Genomic DNA, 27,721 nt, shown 5'->3' on the forward strand with positions numbered 1-27,721 from the left:
TTTTCAGCATGGTTATGAATAAACATTTGTCTACTCGACTAGTTGATCCAGATACATAGTAACTTAGGCTATGTGTGCTAACAAACAATATAAAAACAGACGTCACATAGGGCTAAAATCATAGCATTTTAGTAAAACTGCTAACTTTACAGCAAGATGAACGTGCATGAGTTATTTTATTTAATCGGTGTTATTTTAATGTTTTTTGACCTAAAACATAGAGACTCTGATGTTGATGTGTCTGCATTCAAGCATTTCAGTGGGCTTAAACAGATCACCCTTTACAGTAGATTTAGTTCACAAACAACTGACAGCTTTGACCTAAATATGATTTTCAGTTACAATAATTAATCCTAAAATTCGACATTAGTAACTTACTTTTAACAGCATCAGACCCGCGCTCACAAGATCTCCCGGTTCTTACTTGTGAGTTCAGTTCACTGGAGACTCGCACTAAACGGTTCATTTGAATCAGTGAGTTGTCGACTCGAGAACAGCTGCATTCGGATCATTCCAATTCGTGAATGAATCGTTTGGTGCGATTTGCGAACCGATTTAAAAGGTTCATTGAAAAGATTCAGTTCGTTCTTGAATCAGACAACGCTTCTGCGTCTCGGAGCACGTGATATATAATAAGGCGTAACGATAAGTTTTATGAAATGTAGTGAAGTAAAAGTAAAAGTTACTCAAAATAAAACTACTCCAGTAAAATACAGATACTTGAAAAATGTACTTAAGTACAGTAACGAAGTAAAACTACTTTATTACTGTCCACCACTGCTATAGATCAGCTGCTACTGGTGCAATAATATGTCATAGGCAAGTGTGTTTTTCAAAACCACAGACACGCTTTTCATAAAAATACACAAAGAGATCCAGACCAAATGTATATAACCACATTTTCCTATTAACATGCAGGTTTTTGTTTTTCAGTGGTTGGGACTTTCCATTGATCACAAGTTTTTAAGTGTTGAACTGAAACCCTCACTCGGTTGGTTTTCAAAACGACCCATCTCTATAGTTAGACTTTATGGCTGTTGTATAAAGGAGGTATACAAATAGCCTGACATTTTTACTTTTTTATCGTTCTCCTTTAACATGACAACCCCCGTAAACAATAACACATATTTTGCTATTAAAGGGGTCATATGATGCTTTTTAAAAGATCATTATTTTGTGTATTAGGTGTAACAGAATATGTTGACATGCTTTAATGTTCAAAAAACACATTATTTTTCAAATACTGTACATTATTGTAGGTCCTCTATGCCCCGCCTCTCTCAAACGCTTCGTTTTCTACAAAGTCCCTCCTTCCGACAAGCGCAGTCTGCTCTGATTGGCCAGCTGACCCAGTGCATTGTGATTGGCCGAACACCGCAAGCACTCGTCGGAAATGTAACGCCCCTTACCATAATCGCAAGCTTCATCTTTCAAAATAAATGTAAAGACAGTAAATAATGTCATTAGTTTTACCATCAGTTCAAGCCCGAAAGGGGAACAGACACAGTAATGATGCAGTACACAAGCCGCGGTTAAGACAGCTGACTCCACTTTGATGTGACGCTGTCTCTCTCTCGCTCTCTCTCTCTCTCGCTCTCGCTCTCTCGCTCTCTCTCACTCACTCACTCACTCACACACACACACACACACACACACGATGCGCAAAACTCCGCATTTGAACACTCAATAGCAAATACTTAAACTCTTAAACTAACATACTTACAGTAGCTGATTCAGAAGCGCCAGACTGTCATAGCACTTTTGGAAGGCCAAATAAAGTGCTTTTGCTTTCACCTAGAAACACACAGCGTCTCCCTGACATGCTGCTTCAACACTAACTGCTGTTGCTGAAACCACGCCTTCTTTCTTTGCGTGCACATTTGGGTGCATTATGCAAATATTTCCACATAGTGAGGTAGATATGTGGGGCGTGTTAGAACGAGTCGTTTTAGGGGGGCGTGGCAGAGTCTTAACTTTGATAAAGAATATCTCTTTGGTTTTGAGACTTTAGTCTTTGCAACTTCAGGGATCTTATCTAAGCACAATCAGCTTGTAACACTCCAAAGAGAAAGAAAAACTTGAAATCACATCATATGACCCCTTTAAAAAGCTAATCTGATTCTGTATTTAGTGTCTCCTGCCAGCAGATAGCAGTAGATAGTCTATTTACAAGCAAGACACTTGCATTTACAGTTGTTAACATGAGTGTTACATCATATTAATAAAAATGTTAAAAACAGATTAAACCGATTCATTACCTTTTTTTTAATGTTCCTAATACTATCTGTACTGCTAGTGCTCTTGAATTAGAAATACAATAAATGTGTGATATTCACATCATTTTTAAATCTCCATTAAAATGTGATCAATGTTAAACTCACTCACTCACTAAATGCCATTAGGTTCTTACAATCAAATTCAACAAACTTGTCTTATTAATGGGTGATTTAAAGGTTATTCCAATCCATGTATTTCATTTCTGAGTTACTGTTCGGGATAGCCAATAGGAGTGAAGCAGAGGCGGGCTAATCGACCTCTTCTGTCCAATCATCTTGCACGCCTCAGCAATGCAGCGCGCTCATCGTCTCGTAATATTTTTAATATTCACTGAATATGTCCTCACCACTGGAAGGTTACCTGGCAATATCAGCATAATTAATGAATATTTATAAGTTTCCCAGGTCAGCACTACCTAATAAATATTCATAAGCTAAGCGTTCTCTTTTTTTTTAATGAAAATAGAACAAATAACAAACAGAGCATAGCATAAGACAGTCAGTGCTATACAAAGTGTGACATTAATTAGTAACGGGAACTGAAAATAATGTCATAATATTTTAGACATGTTAATGACTTTTTGTTTTTTTTAATTTCAGAGACGATATAAAACAAGCAAATTCCACTAAAAATACCTTAAATATTGGGGATGAATTTAAGCATTTTTGTTTATAAAATTTTGCCAGCAATATGAATAAACTAACAATGTATTCAAGACCTTTGTTAACATTGTTTTCATAGTACACAATAATATCCTTTAAAGAAAATCCTTTACTAGATGAACAGCCCAACTTCTTAAGCGTGCGCTCTCGGTGACGTCACGGATTTTAAAATGGCGGTTCCAACGTCTGCTTTGAAATTACATTCATAATCTACCGCTCACAGTTCAAAAATAATACAACGGGCATCATGTTTTGAGAGAAATATTGTTCACAGGTAAAACAAAACACTCTTATTTCGATCCAGAATGGATTCTGTGGTCGGAGAGGATCAAACGCTGCCGTTTGACATCAATCTGAGGTGAAGCGCTTTATTTTGTACATTTCTGTCAGAGTCTGTCAGGTAGCGTTAGCATGTTAGCATGAGGGGAGAGAACATTTAAAATAAGCAGCGAAAACAGTTCCTACCAAATGTTTTCAGTATGTTATTCAACATTGGAATTTTAAAATGTTTAGTGGAAATCCACTCGACAGATAAAACATAAGATGAGCTAACGTTAGAATTACAGCACATTAAACTAACGTATTCTCCGAAGTCGGAGAAGATAACGTAACCTTTATCATGATTTACGTGGCGAATGTGATGCTTTTATTCTGTATTATCTCAGAAATTATGCGTATGATGCTTTTGTTATTCACGTTCATCCGTCTGACAGTTATGTGTGTTCTTGACAGCTGCAAAGACGAATTTCTGAAAGTGTTCATTACGTTAGTTGGTTTGATTCAGTTCCAACTAATATATCAGTATGCTTCTAATATGCGTATACTTATGAGTATTTCATATTTTGCATTGACATTTTCTGTTTATGTGGAATCTGATTAAGTCTGAATCCAGCTTTTGTGGTTATTATTATATTGTTGAACATGTGTGTGTGGAGTTGAAGTTAAAAACAAAACACACATGATCCTCTCAGTTAAATATAGCAGGGACTCGATCTCTAAAGCATCTGGGCACACGAGGCTGTTTTTGACGTTCAGGAGTCAGATCAGTGTTTGAGGAAAATATTTAGGAGAGTCAATACATTCACAAACCGTGATCAGACAGGGATCATTGAATAATTATAATGTAATGTATTAATAACATTTTGTATGCATCATAATAATGCAGTGCATTAATTATAGCTGTCTGCGTTGAACTGGATGAGGCATGCATTAAAATAGATGTATTTGCATGAAACAAAAGTGCAGTTAATTAAGTCGTATGCAGACCAAATCAAATTCAACCAGACTAGAAGAATATTTAGTTGCATTTTTTTTTTGTTTATTAGAGCAATGCATTACTTGCACAGAAAGCATTAAACGCAATGCATTCAGTTTCAGTTTCTAAAGTGGCTTTAGTTGTGTTGTTGAGTAATGCTGACAGACAGAGAGAGAGAGTCTCTAGCTGCTGTTGTCATAGCAGAAAACACATTACTTCCTTCCTGGAAACGGCACATAGCGGAATAGCGCTCCTGTTTATTATCTCATGCATTGATCTCTATATTTTACCTTTCTGTGGCCATGTGAACATGAAGGACTGATGTAGGTAGGTTGTAACTCTGTTACACCTGTGCTGCTTGTGTATAGAGTTAGTGCTGTAGATGTGCAGCTGTGTATTTGTAGTAGATCACTGCTTTGTTTCAGAGCTCAGACTCTGTCAAGTTCAGCAGCAGGTCTCTAATGTGCAGGAGTTGAAGGACTCTTGGGTTTGATGGTCAAGTTAGAGACTGTCTGTGCTGTCCTGATGGTCGTGTCATTGCAGTGTCACCTTTATAAAGCAGGTGGTGAGCCTGTGGGGAAACACAAGACGAAAGCTGATAGCAGTCAGCTGCTTGATTCTCTGACATCTGAGAGGAACTTTAACCAATTTAAATACATTTCTGAGACTAACTCGTTTGTGAACCCATAAGATAGTTATATAATAGTTTATGTGTGTCTTCCTGTGGCTAGCACAATGCTAACGGTGCAGGAAAACGTGAGAAGAGGAAGTTGTTTGGCTGTGATGTGTTGAAGGCATTGAATCCGTTTGGCTTCATCCATCCTGCTCAAAATACTGTAGATTAAAATAAACAGATGAACAATAGTTGTGTTGAGAGACACTGTTTACATTGTTATTGAGCAAAGTTGCACCTGCTATTGTCTCCACATGAATGTGGTCTCATGAATGCTATATGTATATTATGGAAGCTGTTGTATTTTTAGGCTCCATTTTTGTCAACACACATTGGATATAGTGGTCATTTGGGAGTTGTGTTGGGCTTTTTCAGTGGCTGATGCTCATGTGGACATATGGCTGATTTGAGAGGAAATAACTAGAGATCTAAACTAGAGATCAACCAGTAATCAGTAACTGGTCTAAAAGTTAAACGCTTAAGTTGCTATTATTATATATATATATATATTGTGTATTTATTGTTTTAGTCTAATAACAATTACAATATTATTGTTTAAAAATGCCGAAATTAAAAAGAAATTAATAGTTTGTGTATATTTGTCAGGATTATTATAGTTAACACAAAGTAATATAAAAAAATTATTACTTAAATGTTATCTGAAAAAAAGTGTAAAATAAATAATAATATAAAAAGCATAATTTTTTCAGCTAGTTGCCAAGGCATCATTTCTTATTTTTATTTAGTTTAACTTCATGTAATAAAATAACTAAAACTGAAACTCAAATAAAATGAATAAAAATGGTATAGACAAAAAGGACTAAAACTGGGTAAAGTAAAAATGAAAATATAAAATATATCTAAATAAAAAAAGTTATCTTCTAGATCTTAAAATAACACTTAAACTCAAAATATTTGTCGGTCAATATCGATTTCAAACATGATTAAACATTTTTGTTACTTAAAAAAAAAAAGTTTCAGCTAGTTGCCAACACAACATTTAGTTAAACTTAATATAGCCTAAAAAACTAAAACTAAAATTGAAATAAATTTAATAAACTGTGTAGATATAAAAACTAAACTAATAAAACTAAAATTGAAATAAATTTAATAAACTGTATAGACATAAAAACTAAAATTGCAATGAAAATAGAAAGTGTAAGAACATATGCATTATTATTTTACAAGCTAGATTTAGAAAATTATATACTTTTAAATGTAAGTATTTGAAATACTTTCAAATAAAATGACATAAATCAGCAAATGCCACTAATTTCAAATATCGGCCTATAAATTGGTCTAGTTGAGATATTGGATGTATAAGAAATAAGAAGCATCAGATGCTTAGACCTGTGAGGCTCTTCTGTTTGACAGCTGCTCAGTCTTATGTAAGTCCAGTGTGCTGAGTGTCCCAACGGGCTTGCCGTAGGTCTGGGTGACTGTCAGAGGACCAAAGGGGATTGAACTTGTTAGGAAGCCAAGAGTTACAGCAAATACACACAAACACAACATAAACATGCTGTAATCTGTACATTTACATTAGTTTCTGATGGCCTGCTTACATCATGCTCTCGCTTGTAGCCAGTGCTGCACTTTAAAACGGTTATGAAAGCACACACACACTTTATTTCTGCTCCTGCCTTGAGGTTGGGTTATGAAAAGCGTCAACAGACGTATGCATTGTCCGTCCTCTCAGTACTTGTGTGTGTTTCCATGAGCTGGATAGTAAAACAGAATAGATGCTGTAGTGTTGAGTGTAACCGCTGGATATTTGCACCTGCTTCATGGATGAACACTGACAGTTTTGTGGCTTTGTTGTGGATGCAGTGTATTTGTCTTGCTGTTTCACTTTTTTTAAACTTCCGTTTGGCTCTTTGTGTTGTGTGTGTGTTTATGTTGCAGTATTTCCAGACTGCCAGAGTCTCTGAACAGCGGCAACTTCAGCATGGACGACATGACAGGTACAAACACCCTCATGTCTCGTAATGTAATCTGTAAACAGAAAACACGAAAGAGAGATATAGGTGCTTTTTAACTATTTTGCAGATTCTTTTAAGGAACGTAGATCTGTGTACTTTAGCACATTTAAGACTATAGCCTCTGTTGAATTATCGAGATTAAATCGGTTATGTAAAAGAACAAGATGAAAAGAAGCAGTTATTTTGTTCTTCCCTCCAGCCTTTTACCTTTAAAGGGGTCATATGATGCGATTTCAATTTTTCCTTTATCTTTGAAGTGTTACAAGCTCTTGGGTGCATAAAGAAGATCTGTAAAGTTGCAAAGACTAAAGTCTCAAATCCAAAGAGATATTCTTTATAAAAGTTAAGAGTCAACCACGCCTACCTAAAATGGCTCGTTCTAACACGCCCCCACATGTCTACGTCACGATGTGGGAAGATTTGCATAACGCCGCCCAAATGTTCACACAAAGAAGGAAGGCGTAACTTTTATTCTCGCTGTAGTATTGTTGCTGCTGCCGCCGCCATGCCGTGGAGACATATCGTTATGAAAGTGAAACTACTTTGCTTGGCCTTCCAAAAGAAGACGATATCTGCTTCGTCATGCCTAGAGCTGATCCGTGCTGGTCACTGAAGAAATACATCAACTTAGCGCTGTGGATCGCCGGATCGGCTTTCACCGTGGACGAAGTGGAGTCCAGCCCAGGGTCGTCACATGTGGTTGCCGCAAGCCCGCCGGCCGCGCCGTTCTCAAGCTCACCGGCCTCCTCTCATTCAGCCCGCCGGCAGTTCCTCACTCTAGCCGCCGCCGCCGCGTGTGACGATGTGTTTCGTTGTGAAAGCGAAACTACTTTGTTTGGCCTTCCAAAAGAGGACACGACTAGAAATCAGTGGTTAAGTTGTATTTACAACACTGTTCCAGAACACTTCAACCCAAATATTCAGATGTGTCCAGCGCATTTTATGGAGGACTGTTTCCTGATCCTGGTAGAGTAGACTACAATGCCGGCTGTTCTGACTCACAGACTGTAAGTATGTTTTTTATATTTAAAGAATTTGCCACTGACGATTCAAACGCGAGTTTTGAGCAGTGTAGAGTAGCGCTTGTTGTTTGTCATTTCTCCGATCACAAATGCAGACATGGTTTTATGTTACACTCCGGCCTGACAGGACATCACAGTATGGTGAGGGGCGTAACATTTCCGTCACACACTTGAGGTATTCGGCCAATCACAACGCACTGGATATATAACCACACATTTCACATTCTTTCTTGGAAAAGAAAGAATCACTATAATTTCTGAAAGGGACCAGCAGTGTTTTAGCAGTACATAAAAAGTAATGTCACAAATCAGAAAATTTCATTTTAACATCAGTGTGAACATACAAACAAAAAAAATTTATGACACCAATTTTATATCATTGTAACTTTGCTTTCTATACACTTTAAGTACTTCTTCATATACCACGGCAAAAACTATAGTCTGAGAAAGTTCAAACATGATTAAAGGCAAGTGAACAGTCAGTAAAAAAAAAAAAAGAAATACACAATTTACAAGCATATATAATATAAACAGTAGTATTCAGGCACATACATTTAATAATTAAGTGTAAAATAACACTGCATAGTGTTCACTGTATGAATTAAATTTAGATTAATATTTGTTATAGCTGTTTTGTTGTTTGATTAACATTAGTGACATATTCAGCAGCACGTATCAATAGGCTGCTGTCGCTTTAAATCTGACTGCACGGATCCAGTATAATAATACACATCCGATTTCTTTCTCAGCTGTTTACATTCATTTAAAACATAATCAACTGCGTTTACGAGAATGATCGTCGAGACGGGTACTATTGACATAATCCTGTGTGTATGTGTCTGTTCAAACATGAGGAGATGCGAAAGACGAATCAACTCCGTGTTCGTGCGCCGTCTGAAACGCGTCTGAAGAGCAGAACTGAAGAGACGCTGCGCGAGATGCGGCTTGTGCGCACGCTTCAGGTGTGAGTCAGACAGCAAGACAAGACGGCAAAGAGTTGTTTTCTGCAACTTATTGCACTTAACTCTTTTTAACGTCAAGCAATTCTCTGCTATATGCGTCAAACTAAAACTTTGACCTTTTGCAACATTTTTATTTAAGTAGCCTATTATTAAAATGATTCAGATATCGCACGCCCTTGCGATATACATATTGCGATATTTCGATAATTTCGATATATCGTACAGCCCTATTTCATTACACCAAATACCCCAAATAATGTTCTTTTTAGCAACATCATATGACCCCTTTAGCTCTGTAATGAAGACACACAGTCTGACACACTTGTTGTATTTCTCTCTGATGTCTGTCCTTACGTATCAAACCACATGGTCTTAATCAGATTTTCATCAAAGCCTCAAAGGGTCAAATGAAAATAAGTGAGACAATGATCATTTCTGGAGTGAACAGAAGTGTGTTTGTTGTTCATTTGTTTATCTGTTGTTTTGTCGTCTGCAGCGCCTCTGTTTCCAGGGCAGAGGATGTCTCCAGCCAAAGCTCTGACCATGAAAGATTATGAGAACGTAAGTACAACAATATCAAAATGTTTGCTTTGTTTGTTTTCTTATAATGAGAGAGAGAAAGTTGGTGAACTTTTTAGGCAGCTGTGCATATGATGCCTAAATGCTGTCTTGCTAGGCAGCTCACTAGGTGTTAAAGCATTCTGAAATATGAAACGCATTATTTTAAGCAAGTTTTTCTTTTCATAGCAGACAGTACAGTTTATGCAAAAACAAAGCAGCACACGTAGATTTCCTTGATTTCACTTCTTAACTATCTTTCAGCATGTCTGCTGATTTATCAAAATCTGAAAATTTCTAAATCACATTTGAACATAGTTTTCTTGCTTTTTTTGTTTATTAATTTGGAACTAAACCCTTTTGATTATGAGCTAATAAAGAAATAAGTTTGAGTAAACCTGCTCAATATTAGATTAAAGGAATGATTTACCCAAAAAATTTAATTGAATTTGAAAAATGTAAATTTACTCCTCCCCAGGCCATCCATGACATGGATGAGTTTGTTTCTGCTTTGTAAGAGATTTGGAGAAATGTAGCATTACATCACTTGCTCACCAATGGATCCTCTAAAGTGAATGGGTGCCGTCAGAATGAGAGTCCAAACAGCTGATAAAAACATTGCAATAATCCATAAGTAATCCACACCACTCCTGTCCATCAATTCACACCTTGTGAAGTCAAAAGCTGTGTGTTTGTAGGAAAGCCGTCATTAACTTCATTAACATCACTTCTGGTCAAAATATGAGTCTGTAATCCATAATAACTAGGGCTGTCAGTCGATTCAAATTTTTAATCTAATTAATTACATAGTTTCGATTAATTAATCGCTAAATAAATTTGACTGTGAAAATACCCACAAAAGACAAGATATTTTTCTGTTAAATGAGAAAGTATCAAGTAGACATTACAAATTGTAGCTTCAGAAATATTTGATTTGATTCAACAAAAAAATTTTTTTTTACATGCAAACATTTAGGCTACAACGGCCTAACGTAAACTATGGAACATAAAAGAAGATAATTTGAGAAACATCTCAGTATTGTTTGTTCATACAATGAAAGTCATTCCAAAACAGCTTTGTACCAACAGTCTTCAAAATACCAAAGTCCCTTTAAGCGTATTCTATAGTCTTTGAAAATACATTCCTTTATGCTCCACAAAAGAAAGGCTTGAAACGACATGAGGGACGTGAGAGTAAATGATGACAGAATTTTAATTGTTTGGGTGAACTCTCCCTTTAATATTATTAATTATTATTATTATTATTAAATGATACTCTAAATAAGAAACTAAAACTACCAGCAGGTGGCGGTAAATGTAATTCATTCGATTCGTTAAAACGGCTGATTCATTCAGGAATGAAGTAAACGGCTCTCTTTATGAATGGGCTTTTGAATCATTGATTCACACAATTCGTTCAAAATGAGGATTCATTCAGAAACTAAACATCTGTGTTCCTCCAAGACGCACAACAATTCTGTTATGGCTTTAAAGGTAATATATTCTTTGCAAAATTGAGCAAAAACACATAATATTGTGTTTAAAATATAACACAATATCAACTTCTTATTTACTGAACTGTTGTATAAAATCACATTTAAACTCATTATATTCGGGACAAAATCAGCACTCATGTAATAGCCTACTGCTCTCCTTGCTCGTGTGATATCGTATGATATAAGTATGAGACAAAAACACATACAGGAGCATTTTTGCACCAATATCTTGAATTTTAGGGCATAATTGCATTTATGTAGTTGTTGCCCTGCATCATATTTGTCAACAGTCAATGGTATGAAATGTAAGATGATGTACAGGTCTGCGGGCGGGGCCAGTACATTATCTGTGTTAAAATATTTTAATCGCGTTATTTTTTTATAACTAATTAATTAACCCAACCCCGGCCCGTAAACCTACAATTTGTCAATAAAGCACAAGATATGACAGGCAGATACAACTACAGTCATAATTTATTTTAAAAATTAGTGCTGCCCCCTAATAGTCGACTAATCATTAGTCGACCAGAAGAGGCTTGGTCGACCAAAATGTTATTAGTCGCTGAAAAAAAAATCCACAGGCGAAGTCTCACACAGTCTGTGACTAACAGTAACGTTTAGTCTATGGTAATACAGTACATCAGGCAGGACATCCAAACGCTCGCCTATCATTCATCGACCTCAAATATGGCTTATCATCTGAAATATGTAAGTATTGGCAACTTTACATGGCCGCTCAATCTAATGTTAACCTAGAGATATGTGTGCTCTTGTGTCTGTGTGGAGTTGAACGGTAGCGTTTACCTCAGGTTTGTAGGAAAGCCGTCATTAACTTCATTAACATCACTTCTGGTCAAAATATGAGTCTGTAATCCATAATAACTAGGGCTGTCAGTCGATTCAAATTTTTAATCTAATTAATTACATAGTTTCGATTAATTAATCGCTAAATAAATTTGACTGTGAAAATACCCACAAAAGACAAGATATTTTTCTGTTAAATGAGAAAGTATCAAGTAGACATTACAAATTGTAGCTTCAGAAATATTTGATTTGATTCAACAAAAAAAATTTTTTTTACATGCAAACATTTAGGCTACAACGGCCTAACGTAAACTATGGAACATAAAAGAAGATAATTTGAGAAACATCTCAGTATTGTTTGTTCATACAATGAAAGTCATTCCAAAACAGCTTTGTACCAACAGTCTTCAAAATACCAAAGTCCCTTTAAGCGTATTCTATAGTCTTTGAAAATACATTCCTTTATGCTCCACAAAAGAAAGGCTTGAAACGACATGAGGGACGTGAGAGTAAATGATGACAGAATTTTAATTGTTTGGGTGAACTCTCCCTTTAATATTATTAATTATTATTATTATTATTAAATGATACTCTAAATAAGAAACTAAAACTACCAGCAGGTGGCGGTAAATGTAATTCATTCGATTCATTCAAATGGCTGATTAATTCAGGAATGAAGTAAATGGCTCCCTCTATGAATGGGCCCTTGAATCATTGATTCACACGATTCGATCAAAACGCAGATTAATTCAGAAACTAAACACCTCTGTGTTGCTCGAAGACTCGAAGCATGATTATGGACTCGGTTTGAAGATAAAAACATCTTGATGGATTTGTTTCCTATAAACATGCAGCTTTTTGCTTCACAAAATGTTAATTGATGGACTGGAGTCTCAATTACTTGTGGATTATTGTGATGTATTTATCAGCTGTTTGGACTCTCATTCTGATGGCACCCATTCACAGCAAAGGATTCTTTGCCAAGTAAGTGATATAATGCTAAATTTCTTAAAATCTGTTTTGATGAAGAAACCAACTAATCTGAGTTGAAGTACATTTTCAGCAAATTTTTTTGAACTTAATTTTTAACAGGTCGGTATGCAACTAATATGGTTTCTTTGGCAGTAATGAAATTCTGGTATGGAATATCTGCCTGTCCATTTAAGGAAAAGTGTTTATTTCTTTACTAAGATAAAGATCTGTGTGCATTCCTGTGGCTGTGTGTGTCTGAATGAGAGAAAGTGTGTTTGTGTGCTGTAGAAACACAGAGATCTTTCAAAGCAAGGTACAACTGCCCATCACTGTGATATTTGTGGTTATTCCACACTCTCTCGTTCTATTTGTATATTTTTCTTCCCTTCCCCCTCTTTCTGCCCCAGATGTTGAAGTGAAAAACGCTCGGAGTACAATGACTCACAGTTCACTGCCCTGCCAGTCTCTCTCTCTCTCACACACACACACACACACACACACACTCACACACACTCATGCCAACCCTCATTACAGACCCACACACAGCCTGTTATAGTCACTCTGTTTCTCTTTTAGTTCTCGTCTCCTCCCTCCCCATCTCTCTTTCAGTTATATGGAGAACAGCTTTCCTTATGTTTATTCATGAATGAGCTTGAATATTGTAATAAGGAAGAACTGCATATACAGAAAATGAAGAAGGTTTTCTCCAGTTCTTGAATAAGCCGTTCAGTCTGGTTTTGTGAACTAGATTATTTGTAAGATCTGACTCAAAAGAGTCACTTGTTCATGAATCTGAACTTTCATGAATGTCACAGGAAAACTACTATTTTTTGTGAATAACAGTATAAATTCCGATTTGTTCCTTAAAATATTCCACACATATTGCTTAAATAGAAGATTCGGGTATATTTTCTCCTTGTTTGTATTGTCAGTGTCTAAATAAAGAGTATTTTGGGAATCATTTCTATGGTTCCCCTGCAGCAAATCACAGCTCTGAAGAAGGAAAACTTCAACCTGAAGCTCAGGATTTATTTTCTGGAAGAACGTGTGCAGCAGAAATGTGATGACTCCACTGAGGACATTTACAAAACGGTGACTGACACACACTGCCACATACAAGTACACACATGGCATAGTTCATCTCTTCATATTAAAGCAAGCAGTTGTTTTGTGCTGGTTGATCTCAGTTTTTTATTATTGTAAGTAACTTGTCTGTTTGTGTAGAACATTGAGCTGAAGGTGGAGGTGGAGTCAATGAAACGAGATCTGGCTGAGAAACAAGAACTGCTTGTGTCCGCGTCGTAAGTCCTGCCCACTTGTTTACTTGCTGTTTTTACTAATCATTGGTACGACATGATAGAGAATCAAGTGATAAATCCTGTTTCTTCCTTGTTCATTTCGATGATTGTTTGCCGAAAAATTGCTACATTTTATCTCGTGATTTTAGTTTTTATCTGTTTCTGTTTGACTGTTTTGAAGTGTAGCTCCACCCATAGTCAAATTTGATTGGTCCCAAATTAAATTCCACATAGCCATTAAACATCAAATTGTTCTGATTGACTGAATTCATTACCTAGTTGCAACTTTTTGCTTTAAAAAAAAAATCAGTTAAAAAAAATTGTCTAATTTATTTTCATTAATTTCAGTCTGTTTTACGGAAATGGCTTATAATATAAAAAAATAACTGCACCTGGTTATTACTCATTTGTGCTTTCAGATGAAATATTTACAAATGAAAACATGCAGAAGGCAATCGATAAAAGACATGGATCTAAATGGTGTGTGTTTGTTTGTGTAGGAAAGCTTTAGAGAGTTTAGCCAGTCGAGGTGTTGATGATGGCAGAGAGAAAATGCAGAGAGAAATGGACTCACTCAGAGAAGCTTTCAGCGCTCGGATTCAAGAACTCGAGGAGGTAAAACAAACCCTACAATGTTTATAACAAATGCTTGGGAATGTGTCCTCCATCTTTAGTCAGTGCTTTCTCTTTCTCTCAAGTCTCTGCAAGCCACCCAAGAGGAGCTGGAAAGCATGGCCACCATTGCTGAACAGGAGAAGCTGAAAAATATTGGATTGGAGAAAGAGCTGCAAGCTGCCAAACAGTCAGGACCCTCATCTGATTCAGGCTCCACCCCCGAACGGGTCAGAGAGCTCCAGCAGGCCCTTCAGGAAAAGGAGAGGTAATTCAGAAAGAAATTAAATTACTGAAACATCAGTTTACATTAAAAAAGTGTAACTATTAACATATCCTTGATATGATTTCCAAAGTGTTATTGAGCAGCTGCGGGTGTCACTCAAGAATCAAGACTCCATGATTGGAGAGCTTCGGAGCAATGACCCGAAACAGCCAATGGCAGAGCAGATGGCACAGCTGAACTCCTTTATTGACCAAAAAGACAGTCAGCTACAGGTTAGTCTTTTAAGGCTTCTTTACACAGCTGAGTTATGGCTGCTCTGTGCCTGCTCAAAATACCTAATGCTGCATAAAAGCCAGATTAAGTTATACCTGCTCTGATTCACTTCAGGCTCTAGTATAAAAGTATACAGTTGACATTGCTGTGTAAATGCATTTATTCCATCTCATTACACGGTCTGTCTAAAGACCCCTAATTTCCAGTTCAGAAGTGCTTCTGTGCTACTTTTGCATTGTAAATTTGGCATTAGTTTTGTAAAGCACAACAGCTTTCATACATTAAGGTTAATGCTATCTGTAACGCACATGAACAAACTCAGAGTAATGTTTTGTTTATTTTACAGACTCTTAGGGAAGAACTAGACCGTGGGAGAGAAAATGCAGAAAGAGACAAAGAGGTAAGCAGACAGCTGGTCACATTGTGTTACTAGAATATTCCTCTTTGTGAGTACTTTTATAGAGTAAAATTTGCTTGTAAGCAATCCAGCATGATGACATTGGCCTGTGTGATTCATTGGGTGACTGTTTCCTGTTTCAGTTTTCAATTTACAAAATTGTTGTAAAGAGAGAAAGGGTCTTGAAGCAAAAGCTGATTCATCCATTCCACCAGCATTAAAATTTCAGGGTTTTTCTTTGTGCACTCATAAGCATAATAGTTTAAATCTGTTCATCACAATCTGATGCACCCTAAGTAAAAGTCCTATGTCGTAATTAAAAATGACAGGAAAGCCAAAGAGTGTGAGAACCCTGTCAAAGGGTAATGTGCTAAGCTGGATTAGCAGATCAGCAGCAGTCTGTGACTGTTGCAAATGGAAATCAAACATTAAAAGTTTGCACAGAAAAGTTAAAAAAAAAGTTTGTGTGCATTTGTTTGGGTTCAATTTTTGAAACTTTTGACGTTAGGATATTCTGGGTGTTCGACATGCAATAGTTTATGAGGTTTGTAAGGGATTTTTAGTCATTGCTAGGTGGTTGTTATGTGTTCTGGCCAATGCCAAGAGTCCACTCTAAAATTTCTGATATTCTACTCTGTAGATATGGCTGCGGTCCCTCCTTCAGTGCTAATCTGTGAGATTTTCAGGTGAACAGAGATGTGCAATCTAAAATGTCATTCATGTCTATAGCAAAAACAGTGTGGCACTAGTTATGCATCAAAGATTAATACTTGGTGTTTGGGGGTTTTGTTCTGATCATCAGAAACATACTATTTCATGCATATGTTCCATGCATAAGTGTGACCTGCAACATCCTCAAGTCACAGCAGGAGCATCAGTGGCCCAAATACAACTCTTCTCATCGGATGCCTGCTGAGCTGAGTGGATTACTCTCTGTGTGTGTGTGTGTGTGTGTGTGTGTGTGTGTGTGTGTGTGTGTTAGCAGACGTTGCGCACATCACCCAAAGGATTTCCTGTGTGTGTTTGTGTCTGTTTGTGGATTAAAGGGTTTAAATCTGCGTGTGGGCAGAGCATAGTCAGTTCAGATTCAGTGCAGAGCAAGACGGAAGGAAAAACACTGAGGCAGATGCATAGCAAGATAGCATGTGTACAGATCAGAAAATTGTAGAGTCGGTCTGGTGAACATGCGTGACCCATGCCGTGTATGTGGCGTGTGTGTGCAGGGCGGTCAGTGTCGCTGGTTGTTCAGCGCATGTGGCCGTCTGAGGTTGGCGGTCATCCTTTCGCACGTGTTGGGCTTGGAGTTGCAACGAGACGGCCGCAGTGAGTTTCTCTGCGGAAAATGCGTGTTTTTACTCGAGCACATTGTGCAATGCGACGTCGCCATTGGACAGCTGCAGGAAACGCATGCTGCTCAGCTGCAACGGATGCAGTGCGAGAGAGATGGACTGAAAGCGCAAATCACAAACAAATACAGACAACATAACCAACACAAAATAGGTGGAAACGTACCTCTTAAACAGGAAGTTCAGACTGGAGCAAGCTTAAATACTCCAAAACAACTGCAATACATTCGGCGACCTCCACCGGTTCAACCAAAGCAGCAACAAACACGGATTTCCAGCATTCAAGACACACTAGGAAGAAGTCAAGGGCTTGTTTCTGTGAATTCTGGTGGTGACGGCCAACAGGAGAAGTTTAAAGGTCGATTGAGGAGGTGTGTGAGTCTTGAGCCGCTTAGTAAAACAGATTGTTCTCAACGTTCAAAATTACATTCTTCTTCTCGTCAAACTTCAAAAACCACTGGTGTGCCGGTAACCCGACCTCGATCTCTTAGTCGGGACTATTTGGACGTCGTAAATAAGAAGAGCGCTTTGATTTCACGGTCAACTTCCCTCCAATCAGTGGCCCTGGATCACTATGACCACGCCCTCATCAGTGCATCACCCCTCAGACAGACACGACCATTGAGAGGCTCCACCCCCACAACTGTAGAAACGCCCTCGCTGGTGTGTGATATACTGCAGCTCTTGAAGAGTGTGCAAGGAGTGCGGCCTGTCCCACGATGCAACAGAAGCAAGATTCCAGTATTAAAAAATCCAAGTTATATACATGGAAACGCCCACAGTGGTGTATCTTGGAAATTTAAGCTGGAGAGAAGTCTGAGAGAGATGGAGGAGGATTTTAATGATGAATACACACCTGTTAAACAGGAGGTACATCGTTTATACACAGATTTTGATGGCTCTCTGCCTTCTCAGATTATACCTTGGACATTAGGGCACTGCTTAACTGTTTTTTAGCGGTAAATTAAATGCATGTTTTTGTTTGTTGCAGGTGTTTGTTGAAAGGCAGAATGAACTGAGCAGATTGGAGCAGAAAACCAGACAGCTGACTGAAGAACTGAACACAGCCAAGAGCAGCAACCAGACCCTCAAACACACACTAGAAGAAACCGAGAGAGAAAAGAAGGTAAATACTCCGCAGACAAACCCTCTCTGCATATAAGCAAACTATGCCTGGGCTTTTATTGGTAACTTAAATTAAAACCGTAAAAAACATTTTCCCTACTTGAAATAATAGAATGAAATCATATTTAACTGATATATAACATATTAAAAACTTGAAATTTATTTAAGCTAGTTTCCTTTTCATTTTGTTTAATTTGATGCACTAAAATAACAAAAACTAAAGCTGAAATAAAAATGAATAAACTAATAAAAAAGACAAAAACACAACGAAGGTACTAAAACCTTAACTTAAACCAAAATGAAAACAGAAAATGAGAAAATCTCAATAATACTAAAATAACAAAAATTACATTAGCCTCTTTAACATTGGCAGTAATAATTTTAGAAGTTGGTTCCATGCATACATGATTTCTAAGCAGAAAATTGTCATTGAATTAACAGCAAAGTATTGTACTAAAGTCTCATTGGGTTCCTCTGTGTTTTAGACTCTTTCTGATGAACTGCAGGAGAGAGAGATCGAACTGGCTGCAGGGAAGAAGAACTCTCTGAAACGAGACAAAACCATCCAGGGCCTCAGCCTGGTTCTCAAAGAGAAGGAGAAAGAGGTGTGATCCAGTCAAACATTGAAACTGATTGATTTCTTTTTTTCTTTTTTCTATCAACAAAAATACAGTGTTAGAGAACAAAACAAGTTGGGAAATTCAGAGGAAAATAAAACAAGTACATAAATAAGAAATATATGCCAGAATTTTATTGAACTAATGATTATAGAAACATAAATCTGAAGCAAATGTTTTACAGTTGGGTTTAAATTTAAGCAATCTTTCTTTGTTAATGTGGTATTTACTTGACAATGGTTTTATAATGTATTTGAAAACAATCTTAAATGAATTGATTTTTTACAAAAAAACTAGAATGCTTTTGACAACAAAAACTACTATAAAATGTGGTTTTACACTTTATTTCTGTCTCTTCAGATTGAGGATCTTTCTGGTGATCTTGAGGAGAAAGATCAGGCTCTGGCTAAGGCTCGAGAGGCCCTTCATAAAGCCAAACTACAGAAATATCAGGTATGTGTGATTGTGCACTTTTCAGTGGTGAGTTCGAACAGATGACAGCTGGAGCTACTTCGTTGCTCCTCCTCACTAATATAGGAGTTGTGTAATGTGTGCATTGTTCTTCCGTTTGTTCCAGGGGGCTGAAGACCAGCAGTCTTTACTCCTGGAACAGCAGGCCGAATTGTCGCGGCTCCAGGCGGAGGCTCACTCCTCGCTGCTGGAAGCCCAGAGGCTGCAGCGTGTGCTTGGCAGCAGAGATTCAGAACTGTCCCTTCTTCAGCAGGCCAAACTAGAACTGGAACAAGAGCTGGAGCAACTACAGCAACAGAAGAAGAAGGGAGACAAGACCGTTAATGTGAGTAGCACATACACACATGCTGAAACAAAAAAAAAAGCATTGCAATAAACAGCAGTATTTGACTAAATACTTATGTCATTACAAAGAAAAATTGTATGTCACATAAATTTAAATGCTCAGATGAACCAAATGTTGAAATAATCATTTAAAATAATATTTAATTCATTTTAATATTATTTACTTTCGTCTGTTTATTGCAGGATCTTCAGAACCAGTTGAAGAAGCTAAATGGCGCTCTTGCTGACAGAGAGAACGCTCTAGAACAACAGCGTCTAGAACAGCAAGAACAAAACCGCGCTGCTGAACAAAAACTCCAGAACGCCATAGAACGACTCACAGCTAGCCTGAATCATAAGGACCAGCAGCTGCAGGTACACGCGCACACACACACACAAACAAAACACCTCTCTGCTTGCTTACTCATTCCTGTTTTTTCAGGACTATATGAACATGGTTAAAGATCTGGAGAGGAACAGAACTCCAGAGGAAGGTGATCCCATGGTGGGTAAACTGAGAGCACGACTGAAGGAGAAAGAGAAAGCACTTGAGGTTTGTGGCTCTTCCTTTATTGTATTCTGTATTTATATACAAGTTTTAAAGGTACAATACCATAAACAACCTACTTAACTCAGATAATGTTTCCAGTTGGATGGTTGTATGTTAATGATTTATGTTTCTCTGTTTGTGTATTGTTTAATATTAAGCACAGTTGTCAGCCCTGATATCATGAATATTGATCATTTGAGTTTTTTTGTGCGCTTTATTGTCTGTGAGCAGAAAGCCATGGATGAGAAGTTTGCAGCCGTGGAGGAGAAAGAAAATGAGATCCATTTGCTGCAGCTGAGGTTGAGAGAGAAAGAAAGAGACGTGGAGCATCTCAACAACCTGCTCTCACACAACGAGGAGACTATCAATGTAAGAGTGTGTGTTTGTGTGATGAAAGATTTTGCATTGGTATATGTTTCATTTCTTCACATTTAAGGTTTCTTAGTTGCCATTTGTAGAATCAGATGCTAATGACTTTTCTCTGTGTGTAGAGTTTTGATGCTCTAATAAAGGAAAGAGATCTCGAGCTGCAGCAGCTGTTGAACTCGCTGAAGAATCTTCAGAGGTGTAAAGACGAGACTGAGCAGAACCTTCAGAGGGCTCTGAGAGAGAAAGACGCCATTATACAGCACTTACAGCAAGCACTGGACAACAAAACAAGAGATATGGAGGTATAACACACACTCAAGGTTTTGGTGCAGACACGAGTCAGAACTTGGTTAGTGTGAAGGCATTTTTCCCTAACTTTCCAGGAGATGGCCAATAGGGTTCTGAACCAGTCAGAGTCTCAGGGTCGTGACCTCGCAGAGCAGATGAGTCAGAGGTTAAAGGTCACAGAGGTGATGCTGTCAGAGGCAGTGAAGGACAGAGAGAGGCTAGTGACCGAGAACCAAACCGCTGTAGAAAATCTGCTGGCCACAATCAGCAGCAAAGACCAGCTTCTGAAGGTACTGAATGCCAGTGTAATTTCGCTATCATTGAGATACTATTATAGTTTTATTAAAAAATATTTGTATTAATTTTAAATTAATTTTACATTTAATTGAATTACATTTTTTATTTCATTTATTTTTGTATTTCCATTTTTACATCAATTTTTATATATATATTTTTTAACATTTATATTGTTAATTTTTAATTTCAAGTAATGAGAGAGTTTTTTATGGTTTTGATGCACTTGTACACTTATGCTTAATATGTGTACTTATAAGCATATTTTCCAATGCCTCAGAAAAGTCTGTTTTGTGTTTGTAGGAGAGTGCGGAGCATCACGTACAGACTCTGAATAAACATGCAGGAGAATTGCAGGATCTTCGTAAGGAGTTGGCAGACACACAGCTGCAGCTCAGAAATGCACAGAGACTGAATGCTACAGCAACACAGGACGGTCACCTAGAGATCGCTGAACTTCGTGCAATGTTGGCGGAAAAGGATGCCCTCATTAATGTGAGACTTTGACCTGAAATCTTTTGATCACAAGGCTGTTTTCACACTTAAATCGATTGCTCGGTCCGGAACTGGAATTGCTTTAGTGTGCAAAAAAACCTTCATAAGACAGTCATTTTGTGGTGAGTAAATGGCAAGTGATGTTGTTCTGTTGGTTTTATAGAAGCTGCTAGACCGTGGACAGGAGAAAGATCGCATCCTGTTGGAAATGAAGATGAGTGAAGCTCTTCCTCCTCAGGTGCTGGAGCTCAGACAGACCATTGAGGTGCTGCAGGAGAAACTTGAGGAGAGAGAAGGTGAGGGTGTTTGTCCTGTAAGAATATAACAGTTTTACAGTAAAGGTGCACATATGGGCAGATAACGGTGATATTTCTTGAAAAACACCGATATTGTCAGAAAAGCATCCTGTTGGAAATGAAGACGAGTGAAGCTCTTCCTCCTCAGGTGCTGGAGCTCAGACAGACCATTGAGGTGCTGCAGGAGAAACTTGAGGAGAGAGAAGGTGAGGGTGTTTGTCCTGTAAGAATATAACAGTTTTACAGTAAAGGTGCACATATGGGCAGATAACGGTGATATTTCTTGAAAAACACCGATATTGTCAGAAATATACCATGCCTCACTTAAATTCAACTTAAATTATATCTAGACATAACATTTGTGTGTGTGTTTGTAGCTGAACTAAGCAGGCGAAACAGTGAGGAAACTCTGGAAATAACGACAGTCAGTAAGACATCAATGGTAGTTTTGAAGAAAGAGCTCACACAGAAAACAGACGCTCTGAATGCCGCTCTGAAGAGAGAGAACCAGCTCAAGGTCTTTAATTTGAGATCTTAATGGATTTATGTTTTTTTGTGTTTCAACATTTGAAGTTTTTAAAATAATTTTGTATGTGTTTGTGACAGATGTCTCGAGCAGAGCTTCAGTCAGTGGTCTCAGAACTAGAGATGCGATTAGAGGGACAGACGACCAATATCGAGTCCCTTACATCAACACTCAACACTAAAGAAGAAATCATTACTGTGAGTATAAACCACTCACATGTACCACCATTAAAAATTTTGTGGTCAGTTAAATTCTTTAAAAAAAAATTTTTTTTAATTGAAAGCAATTAATACTTTTATTCAGCAAGGATGCATTCAATTGATCAAAAGTGACAATAAAACATTAAACAGTAAAATATTAAACTTTCAAGGCACATCTAGCATGAGCTCTGAGATTTGGTTACAGTATATGCTTTAGTCTGATTTTGTTGTTCGTTGCAGGAGCTGCACCAGTGTTTGTCTCAAAGAGGGGACAGTCGACTTCCTCTGACCCGGGATCAAGCGTTCCAGCCGGGTGAAAATGAATGCAGCATTTCCTCTCTCCCTCAGAGAGAAAGGACCATCATTGGAGGAGATCGCCAACAACAGGTACATGTGAACACATGCATGCATTCTTTAAGCTGATACATGTTAGCATCTCTAATGTTGAATGCCTTTCTTATTTTGTAGGATGTTGCATCTCTGTCTGATCTGCTGACTGAGCAGACGGAGTTAAACCGAGCTCTGAGAGCTGAGCAACATCTCTACTCTGACCTCATCAGAGCCGTCAAAGAGCGCGACAGGTGTGTGTGACACCTAAAAGGTCGTATCTGCTGTAATGTGATGTTAAACACTTGAGACATATATTTTAATGATGCTTTTTTTGTTTCAGTGTTGAGAGGCTGCAGGCACTGCAGCTGGAGCTCACAGCTGTATCACTCCTCAGACAGCAGCTGGAAAGTGGAGTCCAGATGAACACAGAGCTGAGAGATCAGCTACAGAAAGAGATCCAGAGAGCCAAACAGAGAGAAGGTGCAGTACAGACAGAGAGTGCAGAAAACCAATCAGATGTCATGCTCTAATCTCCCAATATACCAAAAGAACCTTTTAGTTTGTTCAGCCAACAATGATGCAGGGCTATAGTCAGTTCAAGGTCAGAGCTAATGGCTTAATATTTTGCCCATCAGGTTGTTGATTTTCTGGATGGCTCTTATTTATATCAGCCCTGTATCTGGTGTAAAGCAGGACACACAGTAACAGCACATCCAGCTTTTATGTCATTATCATTGTTCATCCCCACATAACCATGCTTTTTTATTTATATGAAAGCTTGCATTTATCTTTATTCTGACTTGCGTGTATGTTTGTTTTGTTTTCTTTTGTGTTTTGTGTTTTGAAATTTTCTGCCATTCTTGTCCATCTTGTTCATCTCCTTTTTTTCTGTCTGTTTTCTGTACTGTTCATTCATTCCTCTGTGATTTATTTATTTATTTATTTATTTATTTATTTATAAATAAACTATTCTTTGTTATTAGGTGTTTTAAATTTCTGTGTGGCTCATCAGCACTAAAACACTAATAATACATTCACCTCATCAGAGGTCGACCGATATTGGTTTTTTGACAGCCGATGCTGATGTCGTGGAAAGCAGGGTGGCCAATATAAAGCCGATATCATTTTATTTATTCTAAATTAATATTTAAGAAATTTGAAATCATTTGAAAATGGATTAAAAAATAAATGTGTTAAATAAACATACTTATACTTTAGATGACAAAGTATTTTTCACAAATAAATATTTAATAAAAATATAATTAAAAAGTAAACACTGTAACCAACAGGGCACTCAGTATTCTGGGAAGTTTGTGTGCATTGGGAATCATATTTTTTTTAAATAAAGCCAAGATAACACTCATTTTACATACAGCACACAGTGAAAATGACATGAATATGACATTGGGCAAATGTATAAAGCGCAGCATAATTTAAAATCACAAGTTTAAAGTTTTTCGATCGTGGATCTCTAGTGAAGCTGAACTCTACTCCTGTCCGCATTCAATTCACACGGATCGACCGTCATGCAGCGAATACGCGAGCATGCAGGATACAAATGCACACTTCACAAGATCTCTCAACTGGATCCGACTAAGTTTGCAAGGTTTGTAAAATTAAATGTTCATTAGTCATTCAAAGATTTGTTTAAAGGGGTCATATGATTAGATTTCAATTTTTCCTTTCTCTTTGGAGTGTTACAAGCTCTTGGTGCATAAAGAAGATCTGTAAAGTTGCAAAGACTAAAGTCTCAAATCCAAAGAGATTCTTTATAAAAGTTAAGAGTCAACCACGCCTACCTAAAATGGCTCATTAATGTCTACGTCACGATGTGGGAAGATTTGCATAACGCCGCCCAAATGTTCACGCAAAGAAAGAAGGCGTAACTATTATTCTCGCTGTAGTATTGTTGCCGCCGCCACCATGTCTTGAGCTATGTGTTTCGCTGTGAAAGCGAAACAACTTTTTGGCCTTCCAAAAGAGGACGATATCCGCTTCGTCATGCCTAGAGCTGATCCGTGCTGGTCGCTGAGGAAATACATCAACTTCGCGCTGTGGATCGCCGGTTCGGCTTTCACTGTGGATGAAGCGGAGTCCAGCCCGGGGTCATCACATGTGGTTGACGCAAGCCTGCCGGCCGCTCCTTCGTCGAATCCGCCAGCCGTGCTGTTCTCAAGCCCGCCGGCCATTCCTCACTCTGCTCACTCTAGGCCGCTGTGTGTTTCGTTGTGAAAGCGAAACTACTTTGTTTGGCCTTCCAAAAGAGGACACGACTAGAAATCAGTGGTTAAGTTGTATTTACAACACTGTTCCAGAACAGTTCAACCCAAATATTCAGATGTGTGAAGCGCTTTTTATGGAGGACTGTTTCCTGAGAGAATAGACTACAATGCCGGCTGTTCTGACTCACATCCTGTAAGTACGTTTTCATATTTAAAGGATTTGCCACTGATGATTATAACGCGAGTTTTGAGCAGTGTAGAGTAGCGGTTGTTGTTTGTCATTTCTCCGATCACAAATGCAGACATGGTTTTATGTTTACGCGGCGCTATGCAACGCAACGCGTAAAAAGACAGTATAAGTCTTTATAATCTGTAATTAAGTCCCCACTTGGATGCAACAAATGCCTCGTTTAAAATGGGTTTTAATGTTTTTGTCTAGTCGTTTCGGCCGGGACACAGCATCACAGTATGGTAATGGGTGTAACATTTCCGTCACACGCTTGAGGTATTCGGCCAATCACAACGCACTGGATAGCTGGCCAATCAGAGCACACCTCGCTTTTCAGAACGATGAGCTTTGTAAAAATCGACGCGTTTCAGAAAGGCGGGGCATAGAGGAGAAACAATAATGTACAGTATGTAGAAAATGTTTTTTAAACCTTAAACCACATAAACACATTTGATTACACCAAATACACAATGTTCTTTTTAGCAACATCATATGACCCCTTTAAATTATATAAATGCATATTTGCTGAATACTGATGGCAAACAAGAAAGTATTATAATGTTTGCCTTTCTATTACTAATAATATAAAAGCAATCGTTATACTACTTTTTGTATACATTTTAATTCCTTTGTTTAACTGTTCTATCTGATTATTAGACAGACTTCTATTCGTATTAGACAGAACTGTTAACGACGACAGCGAAGAGAATGTGAGCACTGTGTGCTCAGGCGCTGCCGCTCTCAGTGCCGTCAAAATAAAAGTCCCGCCTCGAACGCATCGGCCAAACAGGAAAACTTATCAGCCGATGCCGATATTTGAAAAATGCCAAATATCGGCCGATATATCGGTCGACCACTACACCTCATCCCACCCTGCCTTGTACACATATATGACTTCACTTATTCAGCCTGTTTATTTCTTTCTGTGCATACCTATGAAAACATTTCCTATCCATTAACCTTCACAATGGTCACAAGATCCACATATACTCGCCATTTTTTTAAGTTCAGTGCTTGCATATGAATGCAGAAGAGATGGATCAGACAGTTTCCAAATACACTGACTGCTGAAAATAAAATGCATTCTGTCTGTTTCTACTCCATTTACCCATAATCCTCTTGTGTCCATCTGCTTTGTGGGATTGTGGCAGTGGAGATGCCCTTTCCAGCCATCACAAGATAAAATAAAAACCTGCAATATTAGACAGTGCTATTATAAATATATACAGTGGTGTGAAAAAGTTGTTTTCTGTTTTTTTAATTGTTTGCATATTTTGTCACACTTAAAAGATTCAGATCATCAAACACATTTTAATATTACACAAAGATAACCTGAGTAAATACAAACTGCAGTTTTGAAATTATGATTTCATTTATTAAGGGAAAAAAGCTGTTCAAACCTGCCTGGCACTACGTGAAAAAGTAATTGCCCCCTAAATCTAATAACTGGTTGTCCCACCCTTTGCAGCAACAGCTGCAATCAAGCGTTTGCGATAAATGGCAATGAGTCTTTCACAGGAATTTTGGCACACTCTTCTTTGTAGAATTGTTTTCATTCAGCCACATTGGAGGGTTTTTGAGCATGAATGGACTGTTTAAGGTCATGCCACAGCATCTCAATCGGATTTAAGTCTGGACTTTGACTTGGCCACTTAATTTGGTTTTTCTTGAGCCATTCAAAGGTGGACTTGCTGGTGTGTTTTGGATCATTGTCCTGCTGCATAAACCAAGTGCCCTTGAGGTCACAAACTGACGGCCAGACATTCTCCTTCAGGATTTTCTGATAGAGTGCAGAATTCATGGTTCCATCAATTATGGCAAGTCATCCAGGTCCTGAAGCTGCAAAGCAGCCCCAGACCATCACACTACCACCACCATGTTTGACGCTTAGTAGGATGTTCTTTTTATGAAATGCTGTGTTGGTTTTACGCCAGATGTAACAGGACGCACACTTTCCAAAAAGTTCAACTTTTGTCTCATCAGTCCACAGAATATTTGCCCAAAAGTCTTGGGGATAAACAAGATATTTTTTGGCAAATGTGAGACAAGCCTTTGTGTTCTTTTTTGTCAGCAATGGCTTTTGCCTTGGAACTCTACCATGGATGCAGTTTTTGCCCAGTCTCTTTCTTATTGTTGAATCATGAACACTGAGCTTAATTGAGGCAAGTGAGGCCTGCAGTTCTTTAGATGTTGTTCTGGGTTCTTTTATGAACTCCTGGACGAGTCATTGTTGCGCTCTTGGAGTAATTTTGGTAGGCTGGCCACTCCTGGGAAGGTTCACCACTGTTCCAAGCTTTCTCCATTTGTGGATAATGGCTCTAACCGTGGTTCGCTGGAGGCCCAAAGCATTAGAAATGGCTTCATAACCCTTTCCAGACTGATACATGTCAACTATTTTGTTTCTCATTTGTTCTTGAATTTCTTTAGATTGCGGCATGATGTGCTGCTCTTTAAGCATGCTACACTTTGTCAGACAGGTTCTATTTAAGTGATTTCTTGATTCAACAGGTCTGGCAGTAATCAGGCCTGCGTGTGGCTAGTGAAATTTAACTTTCTAAAATTATGTGGTTAAT

The 27,721-nt window shown here is 38.0% G+C and overlaps 1 protein-coding gene across 7 annotated transcripts in view; it reads left to right on the forward strand.

Moving 5' to 3' along the window:
• Positions 1-3,102: 3,102 nt before the first annotated feature.
• The window catches only part of LOC107585637 (CDK5 regulatory subunit-associated protein 2-like), a 33,954-nt gene continuing 9,335 nt past the window's right edge, over positions 3,103-27,721 (forward strand). For 3 of the 7 annotated variants that reach the window (XM_016272737.1, XM_016272739.1, XM_016272741.1), the window contains exons 1-18: positions 16,537-17,682; positions 17,804-17,938; positions 18,423-18,542; positions 18,915-19,007; positions 19,132-19,350; positions 19,554-19,724; positions 19,792-19,902; positions 20,131-20,268; positions 20,391-20,570; positions 20,652-20,846; positions 21,154-21,345; positions 21,509-21,559; positions 21,766-21,847; positions 22,019-22,158; positions 22,248-22,364; positions 22,608-22,754; positions 22,836-22,948; positions 23,038-23,177. In XM_016272737.1, the coding sequence (XP_016128223.1) occupies positions 16,651-17,682; positions 17,804-17,938; positions 18,423-18,542; positions 18,915-19,007; positions 19,132-19,350; positions 19,554-19,724; positions 19,792-19,902; positions 20,131-20,268; positions 20,391-20,570; positions 20,652-20,846; positions 21,154-21,345; positions 21,509-21,559; positions 21,766-21,847; positions 22,019-22,158; positions 22,248-22,364; positions 22,608-22,754; positions 22,836-22,948; positions 23,038-23,177 (3,376 nt within the window). In that variant the 5' untranslated portion in view covers positions 16,537-16,650. Of the gene's footprint in view, positions 3,298-4,510; positions 4,522-6,769; positions 6,829-9,326; positions 9,392-13,641; positions 13,753-13,884; positions 13,962-14,458; positions 14,574-14,656; positions 14,839-14,926; positions 15,069-15,415; positions 15,470-16,536; positions 17,683-17,803; positions 17,939-18,422; positions 18,543-18,914; positions 19,008-19,131; positions 19,351-19,553; positions 19,725-19,791; positions 19,903-20,130; positions 20,269-20,390; positions 20,571-20,651; positions 20,847-21,153; positions 21,346-21,508; positions 21,642-21,765; positions 21,848-22,018; positions 22,159-22,247; positions 22,365-22,607; positions 22,755-22,835; positions 22,949-23,037; positions 23,178-27,721 lie in introns of those variants that run through there. The other 4 variants (XM_016272744.1, XM_016272742.1, XM_016272743.1 and 1 more) reach the window with 4 other exon arrangements.

Source organism: Sinocyclocheilus grahami, unplaced genomic scaffold (genome assembly GCF_001515645.1).
Source record: "Sinocyclocheilus grahami isolate Dianchi unplaced genomic scaffold, SAMN03320097.WGS_v1.1 scaffold73.1, whole genome shotgun sequence".
NCBI lineage: Eukaryota > Metazoa > Chordata > Actinopteri > Cypriniformes > Cyprinidae > Sinocyclocheilus > Sinocyclocheilus grahami.